General features: G+C 42.3%; 2 protein-coding genes across 10 annotated transcripts; one reads left to right on the top strand and one right to left on the bottom strand.

The window, feature by feature from the left end:
• Positions 1-79: 79 nt before the first annotated feature.
• Positions 80-1,537, bottom strand: ngrn (neugrin, neurite outgrowth associated). The gene is made up of 3 exons (XM_017417638.3): positions 1,079-1,537; positions 875-985; positions 80-791 (listed from the first exon to the last, which is right to left on the bottom strand). The coding sequence occupies exons 1-3, from the start codon at positions 1,318-1,320 to the stop codon at positions 203-205; spliced, it is 942 nt and encodes a 313-aa protein (XP_017273127.1). The 5' UTR covers positions 1,321-1,537; the 3' UTR covers positions 80-202.
• Positions 1,538-2,555: 1,018 nt separating this feature from the next.
• nfyal (nuclear transcription factor Y, alpha, like) lies at positions 2,556-9,816 on the top strand. 9 transcript variants are annotated; one of them, XM_017417898.3, is made up of 10 exons: positions 2,556-2,704; positions 3,415-3,523; positions 4,950-5,018; positions 5,808-5,954; positions 6,043-6,174; positions 6,670-6,772; positions 6,882-7,051; positions 7,725-7,898; positions 8,606-8,713; positions 8,833-9,816. In XM_017417898.3, the coding sequence occupies exons 2-10, from the start codon at positions 3,443-3,445 to the stop codon at positions 8,893-8,895; spliced, it is 1,047 nt and encodes a 348-aa protein (XP_017273387.1). In that variant the 5' UTR covers positions 2,556-2,704; positions 3,415-3,442; the 3' UTR covers positions 8,896-9,816. The 9 variants fall into 9 exon arrangements, with proteins under 9 accessions (XP_017273387.1, XP_017273389.1, XP_017273388.1 ...); XM_017417900.3 differs by having other exon boundaries at positions 4,950-5,021; positions 6,882-7,033; XM_017417899.3 differs by having other exon boundaries at positions 4,950-5,021; positions 8,836-9,816.
• Positions 9,817-11,408: the final 1,592 nt, after the last annotated feature.

Raw genomic sequence — 11,408 nt, 5'->3', positions numbered from 1 at the left:
AGTTCTTTCCTGTTATTCACCTTGCAGTAGTTTACGCTTATTCTAATATTTTTAATTTGTTAAAACAAAACAAAGAGAATTGGGGAGGTTGAACATTTTAATTACCTACGTGGTAACAATGCAGGAAGTACCTGAGCTGATGATTATTTTGACACATCTTAAATACCACATGTATCAGCCAACAACTCGACACCAGATGTTCTCAGAGTCTATAGAGGAAGTTTCCCTCTTCATCAAAGAATTCATTCCCAATCTGCGCTGGAGGAGAAGGTTTATCAATTTCCAGAAACTCCTCCAGTTCCTCCTCTGTCAGCACCAGCCCATCCCAGCTCTCCTCCTGCTCCAGGTCCTCCTCTGTGTGCTGGGTGTCAGGAACGCCCTTGTTTGCCGTGGACCTAACCGAGGTGCCGTCTTCACTAAGCTCTTTTGTTAGCTGGGTGGTTGGAACAGTAACTGAGATTAGACTTTTACCTGAAGGGTCTGAGCCTTTACCTTTAATCGTTTGAGCCTGACCAGTCACAGAGATCAAAGCGCCTTCTTTACTCCCAGATGGGAGAACAGCTGGTGTGTGACCCCCAGGCAATTTCAGCTTGCCCTGCTGTGTCCCTGCACCTGAAGGCAGCGCCTGCTGATTGTATTTAGCCATCACTTTTGCATTCTGCTTCGCTTTCCTGTCCTCAGAGGGGGTAAACTTGCTTCTCAGGACCCTGAGAATGACATCTCGGGTGACAGAGAAACCCTCAGCCAGGCGTTCCACGGTCCACTCTTCGGGCTGCTCTCTCTTCAGATATCTAAGGAATAAATGTGCAGGAGCCTTATTTAGGTGGATGGTTATACATAAATCTCTAGGATTGTTAAAACAGAGCAGCCTCACCTTATTTGTTCCATAGCATCCCAAGTTAACTTTCTCTCAGGAGGTCCTGATGAAGTCATCTGCCTTCTCATTATATGATACTTCACTGTCTTCTGCCTCTTCCTTCCTTCACTGAAAAACATAAAAAAGACTGGTTGTAATGACCACAGAGGTCATCATTTACATTTGTAATTATAAATAATAAACCCCGCCATTAAATCTTACTCAAGCAGAGCCTGGAGCTTGTCCTCCACATCATCCTGCAGCTCCTGCTCTCCATCATAAATCTCGTCGCTGTATTTGGGTCTGTGGGAGCCCCTGTTTCCGTGAGCATGGCTCTGTCCCGTCCATGATTTGCTGCCGTCTCTGCTGGCGAATCGGCAGCTTTTTAAAGAAGCAGACGGGATTGCTGACGATGAAGCACAAAGCCTAGAGAGCAGGGAGAAGACCTGAAGATGTCGAGCCATCACGCTCAAAGACGGTGGGTCATGCTTTTCGACTTAGCTTGTTATGCTACCAAGACGGTTAGCTACCGCGAAATATATTTCCTCTCTTAAAGCTCAGAGGTGCATCATAGATTCGCTGTACTTAAATATTAATAAATATATTATAATGGTATCCACACTAAACGCCTTCTTCACATGCGTATAACGTGAAACGACGCGTTGAAGTACTTCCGCAAACACTGCTTTTACAGTAAATGAACGGCGCGGTGCTGCCACCTAGCGGCACGGAGGTGAAGTAACCGCTCGAATTGTCTTGCAAAATAGAATAGAATAGATTTGCAGGGAGTCATATCAGACTTGACATGTTGTAGACAGAAAGTGAGGTAGTCCAGAATCCAAAGGTGACAGTCTACTCTTAAGACCTGCAGCTTTTCCCTCAGAAGGCTTTGTGACATTAAAAGTATTAAGAAAAAAGAGAACATGATCCTTACAGCACTCCTTGGTTTCTTCAGGTGAGTCAGAGCTTTGTTTCACCCTGAAGCCATCAAGGCATAACCACTTCTCCTTATTGGGGTTGCAGGGGGGCTGGTGCCTATCTCCAGCAGTCAGTGTTCGAGAGGCAGGGGACACCCTGGACAGGTCCCAGGTCCATATATAGAGACAAACAGTCACTCACACTAACACCTAGGGACAATTTGGAGTTACCAATTGACCTAACATGCATGTTTTTGGTCAGTAGGAGGAAACCGGAGTATTCAGAGAAAACCCACGTGATGCAAACTCCACTCAGAAAGGCCCCAGGCCGGGAGGCAATCCTGCAGCTTTCTCACTGGGAGGCGACAGCTCTAACCACTGCTGCCGAGTTGAAAGATTAAAACTAACACAGATAAAAAGCTTTCACGCTACAAGTAAAATCAATATCATCATACTGGAATCAGTATCATCCCAAAATCCAGCATTCGTGCCTCGCTGACACGTGTAAATGCTCAAATTTAATTCAATTTAATTCAATTCAAAAATACTTTATTTATCCCAAATGGAAATTAAATTATATGTTTGTATATTTGGTGTTATGTGCCTTACTTTTTATGTATCTGATATAGATCGCATTTAAAAGTTAAAAAACAGATTTATTATCATTTTGATTTACAGTGCTATAATAAAAACAGCAACAATTATATTTAAGTAAATATATATTTATAATCGAAGTGAACATCACCCCCTGCTGGAGGCCAGCGAAACTGCAGCGTGCCCTGTCCCCGCTGCAGTCACGTGTCACGCGCCTGCGTACCTCCTCCCAGCCGCCGTTGTTTCATTTGCGCCATTTTGTCCGCTCACTTTGTTGATTGGGTTTTAGCGAGCTGTACTGGAGCCAATCAGAGGGAAACCGGACAGTGAAGATACGGTAAGGGAGCCACGATTGAAGGCATTGGTAGTTGTCAGCACGGATTGGTTTGTCACGGACCAACCAAATTACTAACCCTGCTAAATGCAAAAAAGTCCTAGTTTTCAGTTAGATTTTGACCGCTGTGTCCCAGAGTTGTTTGGCCCGAAAAAAGCTTCTTTCGTCTTCTCGTTGTTCGCAGCTGGCGAGGGAACATGAGCTCTTTGTCGGGCTAATATGTGGGCTAAAATAGCGAGTGTCGAACAAAGAGGCTTTTGGTAATTTTACAGTCAACACATCTGCAAATGTTTCAACAGCTGCTGCAAAGAAGTCGTCAAAATGACCGATTTTTTCGCTCCGTACCTGATAACCGAGCATCCATTTTGTTCTTGAATTTACCACGGCTCTTAGCTAGCTTTGTTAGCTCAGCTCTTAATAAAAAGCAGAATGAAGCCCCCCTCCCCAGTCTGTGAAATGGGTCGACACATTGCCGTAAAATGTCACATTTAACCCTGGGCGTTTATTATAAATCCTGAGGCTGAAGATTAAATTAATTCAGACAGTCGAAAACGTGTTTACAGAGTAACGAAGAAGGGGAGGATATTACACGTAGATAACGCCTTAAAATGCTCTCCTGTCTGACTGGAAATAAAGCTGTGAGAAACATTAATTGATTCAAGGAGGAATATTCAGTGCATGTTATCATAATGCATGTCTCTTTGTCTGTAAAGGACTGAAAGTATATAAAAAACTGAAGGCATGGAGCAGTACACCACTGCCACCACCACCACCGGGGAGCAGATCGTTGTTCAGACGGCGAATGGACAGATCCAGCAGCAGGTGAGTTCAGGCTGTCATCTGTCCCCCAAAATAAGGATGTAACCAAAGAGACATGCTCCTCGTTAATGGGACAAACAGCAAGGGTCCTTAGTTTAAAGAGCCAGGGAAAATCTGGTTGTAGATGATGAATCATGTTCTTTGCATGCAGGGAAAGATGGTGAACGCAGACATACTTTGGGCGATTGAAGCGACTAAGAAGTTTGTTGTTCAAGCTGCTTTTGATTGATGATTGCTAAAATCTGTAGAAGAAACCGAACCAGAGTTGTTAAAGCTAAAAGAGCCAGAACAAAAACTAAGAGGCAGAACACCAGCTTTAAGAGGCAGAACAACAGCTAAAAAGAGGCAGAACACCACCCAATAGAGGCAGAACATCAGCTAAAAGAGGCAGAACGGGTCTGTATATATGTGTGTTTCTGGTAAATGTTGAGTTTTTCTTGATGACTTCACTCTTAGTCTCCACAGCTAAATGTTATCCTGACATACAGCCTCTGGTCCCTCTGCTCCTTATTTCAGTTTCAGATTCACTTTTCTCCAGTGAGATGACCGAAAACACAACACTGACCCAAAGAGTTTTAAAGGAGTCCAGAATGAATATATTTTCTTAACATTGACAAATAAGCCCAAAGTTCCTGTCCCAAATCCAAACCTCTCAGGTTAAACTTTGTGTTTGACAGATTTTGGTTTCCACTGATGGGGGAAGGGACACAAGTATGATGTGACAACAGTCAAGTGAAACATTGTGCCAGAATTTTAACTTTAATCTTTTTACTATTATTTATAATTTATTTTCTCAGTGTCATACTGTTATTATCACTAACAAGCATCTATTACACCCTCAAGGCCCTGCAGACATTGTTCCTGTACTTTTAGTTTTCTTCATAAATTCATAATAACGTTCACGTTGTTAATATAATCCGTACAGTCCAAGTGTAGAACCTAGTTGGGCTACAGCACAATGCTAATATAAACCTTTGTTATTCATTTCCTGATCATTTCGGCTGGATGTTTTATGAAACACAACCCTGTGTACGGTCCCTGCAGGTGTTTAATGGGACGTTTTGGTACCAGGCTGGTACCATCTTGAGCCGCTTGAGAGCCTTCACCCAAGATAATGATCTCAGATATACAGCCACAGTGGTCAAGAGATTGTTAGAGTAAAAAAAAGACAGTATTGTCATGTACATTGTAAGATAAATCTGCAGATGATCCTCTTATGGTGCAATTGCTTTAAAACAACACATGAATGCACAAGGTCAGCCCTTGATGCTGGATAAATAAATCACACCGGTTGGCGATCGTTTGATCATTTCCATTCAGAGGTTTGTTGCTAAAACGAAACATTAAAGTAAAACAATGTGCAGGGGTTTGAACAGTTTGGGGCTTACCTGTGCTCGTCTGAGACTGTGCTGTCCTGCCTCGTCTGCAGACACAAGGCACAGTGACTGCTGTGCAGCTGCAAACAGAGGCGCCGGGCCAGCAGGTGCAGACACTCCAGGTAGTGGTGTCACCGCCGCCCTGTGTCACTGCCGCTACGCTTTAATAGCCTTCCAGTTTGCATGCTACACCCAGGTCTGTTTTCATGACCCATCTGTGCTGTTTGGTTCATCGCGTCTTCTCGATCACCGCCTGCGATCACCCCGTGCTGCATGTTCCTCGGCACAGCGCATTTGTTTATGAGCCTCGGGTTTGTGCTTTGTGCTCCTGTGGCTGTAAGAGAAAACACCCGCTGTTTGCCTGAGCTGCATTCGTGTCTGACTTTAAAAAGCAAGTTTAAAAAGTCTGAAATGTTTGTTTTTAAGACTTGTAGTGTTGGAGGCATGAGCGATGTGATCTGCTCTGGGGTTCAGCACTGACATTGCTATCAGTCACATTGCATGCTTTAGCTAAATTAGTCCTTTTTTATTTTACACAAAGTCAGAGGGTTTCTTTACTCTGTCTTTTTTTGTGATACACTTGCTTTCATGTATGCAAGTTGAACCATTAGACCTTTATTAGCTGCACCCATAAAATGCAAATAATTTGAATGGTAACATCTTATCTTAACATTGAAATTAACCTTTTTCTTCAGCAGCAAACATCCCAGTAAGACTGAATAATATGCTTGGGATTTTAAGAAGAGATTGTACTTTCTTGCTTCAGATTGAATTTACAGTGTAGCGGATGGTTTAATAGTGTCCTGGATGTTTGTGAGTTGACTTGCATGCAGCCCTGTCAGTCACGTGTCAGTGATGTGCAGGTGAACGACACCAGTGCTGCTGTAACAACTCTGCGCACCTCTCCGCAGGTCCAGGGACAGCCCCTGATGGTGCAGGTGAGCGGTGGGCAGCTCATCACGTCCTCAGGGCAGCCCATCATGGTGCAGGCCATGTCAGGGGGTCAGGGTCAAACCATAATGCAGGTTCCCGTGTCTGGAGCTCAAGGACTACAGCAGGTATGAACCAGAACTGCTAACAGGAAGAGCTTGTAATGGTTTCATGCCTGTAAAGAGCCGAAAGTCTTAATTGTTTTTTCTTGTGTAGATCCAGCTGGTCCAGCCGGGTCAGATCCAGCTGCAAGGAGGCCAGACTCTCCAGCTCCAGGGTCAGCAGGGTCAACCTCAGCAAATCATCATCCAGCAGCCCCAGACAGCCATCACTGCAGGACAGAACCAGGTACCTACATTTGATAGTCAAATCATAATATTTACTATGATTAGAGTTCTGTTCTCCTATCTGTAGGAAGAGATAGTCCATCTCCTGTTTCCATCTAAACTGCTGAATATCAATATTTGTTAGTTTTTCTGCAGTAGCTCGAAGAAAGACTATTTTTTGTTGTAAGGTTTTCAGCACTGCAGACAGATGTTATTCCTAAAATGATGTACAAATGCACATTTTTAAAAAACTAACTTGAAAAACGGACATATTCTGTCAAAGTGCAGCGCTGGCGCTGGCAGACTGTGTTAAAAGTTGCTGAAGAAGCTGTAAACGAGTTAGCTGAGCGTTCACTGTTGGTTGAAATATTTAAAGGAGAAAAAGAAGACACAGGGAGCAGAAGGACAGAAGAAGATAAAGACAAAAAGGATGCATAAGGAGACAATATACTGATACTGTCGTAAAGATTGAAGAAAGGAAATATTGAGTTTTGTGCCTTTTTCATTTCTTAAACAGGGCCAGCAGATCAGTGTTCAAGGCCAACAGGTTGCTCAGACAGCAGATGGACAGACGATTGTCTACCAGCCTGTCAACGCAGACGGGTCTGTCCTGCAGCAGGGTACGTCCTTTCTTTAACTTTTCAGTTTTGCGCCCCATTCTGTAGATTACTGTGAACGAAAATGACGTTGAGTTGTGCGCTTCGAATGAGCACTGTTGTCCGCGTGCAGGAATGATCACGATTCCCGCTGCCAGCTTGGCCGGCGCTCAGATCGTCCAGGCAGGCAGCACCAACACCAACACCACCACCAGTGGCCAGGGCACTGTGACCGTCACCCTGCCTGTCTCCGGCAACATGGTCAATCCAGGTGGAATGGTCATGGTAAGACCCTGTGCTGAGGTACAAGCATTTCATTTCTTTTGTTTTTTTTTTTATTCTTTCTAAATCTAGACTGGAGCGAGGCTGCGGAGTGTGTGGAAGATCACACGATCTTTAAGAGCTCCAACAGTAGTTTTATTTTCTTTTTTTGATCAACAACATCAGCTGTTATTCACCGTCTGACTAAGTGTGTTTGTGTTAATCATTTCTCACAAAGCTTATGTGGATTGAGTTGATTTGTTTTTATTAAAGTGAGGCACCACTTGGGTGCTTCCTGTTTATTTTGTCTTTGAATTGTTGACATTCTGAACATTTCAGTCCTTCTGAGATTGAGCAGCACTTGAATGGAGGGTATCACGTGTCTCCTGATCAATACGCTTATAATGAAGTTCAAACTGATTGTTAATCAGATTTCTCCTGATAACACTGGGGGTTAAATGTTACCAGTTACCACTTCTGAGGGCTGTGTGGGTTCTCAAAAACTGATGTGATTCAGTTCCTAAGCAACAGGCCTCTCAGAATCAGCCTGTTATTAAATCTAAATTGTTGTATTGAAACATTTGTATGGGTACACAAGGTGTAAGAGGTGTAGTGTTGTATCGTAGAGCAAGATGATTTAAAATATCACTGCTTCTTCGTCAGGATGTTTTTGTGTTAAGTATCGCATGCCTGTTTGTGTTCCGTCTGCTGTCAGATGGTGCCCGGAGGAGGCGGCGTTCCAACCATGCAGCGTATCCCCCTGCCAGGGGCCGAGATGCTCGAGGAGGAGCCCCTGTATGTCAATGCTAAGCAGTACCACCGCATCCTAAAGAGAAGACAGGCCCGAGCCAAGCTGGAAGCCGAGGGCAAGATTCCTAAAGAGAGGAGGGTGAGTCGTCGTTGGTGAGGCAGAAGATCACCAGTTCAGTAGAAGCGCGCGTGCATGCCGACTGGTAGATAACTCGTTTGTGACACATAGGTGTTATTCTACTTCAAAGAATGAATAGTTACCCTAAGCTCTTATTTTTTCAATCAGAGTACTTCAGTTTGTTTGAGCCCTAAAGACAGCGGGACTAAAATGGAGGGTTTCAGACAGGAACTTGTTTGTGTAACAGGCTAACAAAATACACCCATAAACTTACGATGGTGCATCTGTGGACATAAATGCTCTGCACTTGTATTACGCTTTATCTAGTCCAAGGACTCCAAAGAGCTTCACGCTACAATCAGTCATTCACACACTGATGGTGGTGAGCTAGATTGTAGACTGACAGAAGTGAGGCGGCCATTACCTGCGCCACCGAGCCCTCTGACCACCACCAGGAGGCAAGGCAGGTGAAGTGTCTTGCCCATGGACACAAGGGCTGAAATGAACAGAGCAGGGGTTCAAACCGGCAACCCACCGGTTACAGGACGAACCCCTACCTCCTGAGCTGCTGCCGCCCCGCCACATTCTAAGGAAACATGTCAAATAAAACAAAATTAGCAGACAAAACCCTTCACAGAATGCACTTCACTAACAAATCGAATTACAGAGATGACTGAATCTGTTCATAACGTTAAATCTGACCAACACACCTGGTTTGTCTCTGGCAGAAATACCTTCACGAGTCTCGCCACCGTCACGCTATGCAGCGTAAGCGAGGAGATGGAGGTCGATTCTTTTCTCCTAAAGAAAAGGAAGAAGCTTTGGGCCTATCACAGGTAAGACCCTGTCCAGGAACAAATCTTTCAGGTCCAGTTGTGTATTAAAATGAGGTTTTAAAATAAAGATGTAAACGTTTTATTTGAGTTGTTTTATATTATCTCTGCTCTTGGTGCAGCAGCAGGACATCGCCCAGGCAGCACCGGATGAAACGGTGGCTCAGATGATCCGAGTCTCGTAGCACTGTCACCAGCACTGGGACTTAAACCTGAACTCTACCCTGACTGAGACTCTTCATGCCAGCTAACCATCTGACAAACTCATCTGTAGCCCTTTCTGCCTCAGTAGACCCAACAGTGCTTTCAGTGTTTTTTTGGTTTTTTCCTCTCATCGCTGGTCTTCCAGAGAGCTGGCTGAGTCATCGCTGAGCCGGTGGACTCCTCTGGTCTTCTTCGTTTAAAGGGAGGATGCTGTCATGCTCTAGTTGAATACAAAAAACCAAAAACTCAGCAGTGTTTTATTTTCCTTCAGGATTTGTTTGGACTATAATGAAACTTGGGTCACACAGAGGCAATGATGCTCATGAAGTCACGCTCTGGTCTGGTTAAAAAAAAAAAAGAGAGTTTTTCTTAAAATAATTTTTTGTAAATGGTACCAGTTTTTCTGTTTTCTGAAGCATTTGATGGTTTACACTTCCCTGCAGTTCTGTGGGATTTAAAGGATTCCCTTTATATGAAATTGTAATTATTTAAACCCTTGTACTTTGTGAACTTACCTGAATCCCAGCCGCCACCCACTGAGCAAAAACTGATTTGTTAGTTATTTGAAGATGTTGTACAAAGAGTTTTCTTGCCCGCTGTATATGAATACATACCAGCTCTGTGAATGCATTTTATACACTTTATAGTTGGACTTTGTGTTTTTGCTTAAAAAAAGTAAGAGTTGAGTGTTTCATCACACCACGTAATATATCATGTTCAGTAGATGATTTTTTTTCATCATTAAGTCCTGCAAGGTGTTTCTTTTTTCTACATCGTAGTTAATTAGATTTTTTTTTTCTTTTTTAAATCCATCAGATGCAGTTCATGTTATTTTTATAATGTTAAGTGGTTTGACATTGTTTTCATGAAACATGTTATTAAAATTTTATTAAGTTACTGAAGGTTATTTGTGGTGACTTTACTTCAAGTGAAGACTATTTAAGATGCTTTTTATGGCATTTTCTTTTTCAAAACTAAGTAAATAGAAACATTTTGTGTGCCACATTTTAAGATAGGCATTTTAAAATTAGTTTCCAGATGTCTCTGTCAGTTTTCAGGCTATTTTTAAGACCTAAGAAAGAATGTTTCCTTCAAACATCAGAAAAAATAAATTTAGCAGCAAACTTATTAGGAGCTAAAATCCCTGAAACTGTTATTCTGTACAGTTTAAAGCACATAGTTTGTTTTCTTCAATAGAACATGCATATGAATTAATTAAATTACACAAAACAACACTTAACCAAGCGCTGTTTGTCAGCAACTTAATTATTCCCAGATTCAATTAAAACACCTGATCAGTTTTTCCACAAGGACTGGTGTTGACACAGACACAAACACACTCACACAGCACCAGAGTTAATTTTTAACTATTTTAATTATTTTATTTTCGCAAAACCCTTGTGATGCATCTGAGATGGAACGGTTCTGTTCCAGGGCCAGCCTCAATTTATACTTTTTGAAAAAAAGGTAAAATATAATAAAAAATTGCCATCTTTTTCAGATTCTCTCTCTTTTTTTTTTTACAGATTTGTCAGAGTCGTGGAAACCCTGAGGTCTGACTAAAACGGCAACAATCCAGAGGTCTTGAAGCTGTTTCCTCCACTGAGAGATTTTGGTATATTTGGATCAATCCACATATCCCTACTTCAGTGACATGAAAGTTGGATGAAATGTGACGTGACCGTTCAGACTGCGGTCACTTTGGATAACATCAGGTACATGTCTAATTCAGCGCCACATATGAAAGTGACCTGGGTCAAATTTATCACATACAGACTGTCATAAAAAGACAGATATGGGTCACATATGTGCAAAAAGAAAATTGGCTTTGGATCATTTTTACCTGCAATGTGAACGTAGCCAGAGATTAAAGTTCTGTGAAGGTGTTATTGACTTTAGCATTGTACAAAATTAGATTAACTACAAATAGGGTGGCAAGATTTAGTTTTTATTTCTTACAGTGGCAGCTGCCACTTAGAACTGCCACTGCTAGAGAGGACTGAGTCTTTCCATAATAAATTAAAATAAATGCAATACAAAGCTGTTAGAATTAGTTACTGTACAAAATGGCGTTTCATTAATACTGCGTGTCACCGTGGACAATATTGATATAATGCATATATATGAATATCAATAAATCGATGTAAATATCTGTTGTGGTGGTTGCAATAAAAACAGAGGAGGACAGTGAACCTCACGAACTTTATTATAATAACTGTATCATGACACCAGACGCCATTACAGAAGGTTTTGCTTCGTATCCTCTTTCTTTTACTCTTTAACGCCGTCTTTTCTGTCACAACAGCGCCCTCTAGAGACAATAACAGAACATAAATGCATTTACTGTGTAAGCCTAAGAACACAATATTAATGCAGAACATAAAGAGAATTTAAAATTGAAGGAAAAGATTAAAAAAAGTATCGTCCTTGAACAGGACGTTCAGGTGCAGCGTTGAGATCACAAAGCTCTGCCAATCAGAAGCCGGGACAGCAG

This window comes from Kryptolebias marmoratus, linkage group LG8 (assembly GCF_001649575.2).
Source record: "Kryptolebias marmoratus isolate JLee-2015 linkage group LG8, ASM164957v2, whole genome shotgun sequence".
In the NCBI taxonomy this organism is placed as follows: domain Eukaryota; kingdom Metazoa; phylum Chordata; class Actinopteri; order Cyprinodontiformes; family Rivulidae; genus Kryptolebias; species Kryptolebias marmoratus.
The sequence above is the reverse complement of the archived record's forward strand: the minus strand, read 5'-3'. Positions and strand labels throughout refer to the sequence as shown.

What these genes read in the sequence shown, in the direction of transcription:
- ngrn (XM_017417638.3), bottom strand. Translation starts at nt 1,320, where the DNA reads ATGGCTCGACATCTTCAGGTCTTCTCCCTGCTCTCTAGGCTTTGTGCT. An exon ending in AAGCTCCAGGCTCTGCTTGA is followed by an intron (nt 986 to 1,078) that starts GTAAGATTTAAT and finishes TATGTTTTTCAG; the next exon opens with TGAAGGAAGGAAGAGGCAGA. An exon ending in GATGCTATGGAACAAATAAG is followed by an intron (nt 792 to 874) that starts GTGAGGCTGCTC and finishes TTTATTCCTTAG; the next exon opens with ATATCTGAAGAGAGAGCAGC.
- nfyal (XM_017417896.3), top strand. Translation starts at nt 3,443, where the DNA reads ATGGAGCAGTACACCACTGCCACCACCACCACCGGGGAGCAGATCGTT. An exon ending in GAGCTCAAGGACTACAGCAG is followed by an intron (nt 5,955 to 6,042) that starts GTATGAACCAGA and finishes TTTCTTGTGTAG; the next exon opens with ATCCAGCTGGTCCAGCCGGG. An exon ending in AAGCTTTGGGCCTATCACAG is followed by an intron (nt 8,714 to 8,832) that starts GTAAGACCCTGT and finishes CTCTTGGTGCAG; the next exon opens with CAGCAGGACATCGCCCAGGC.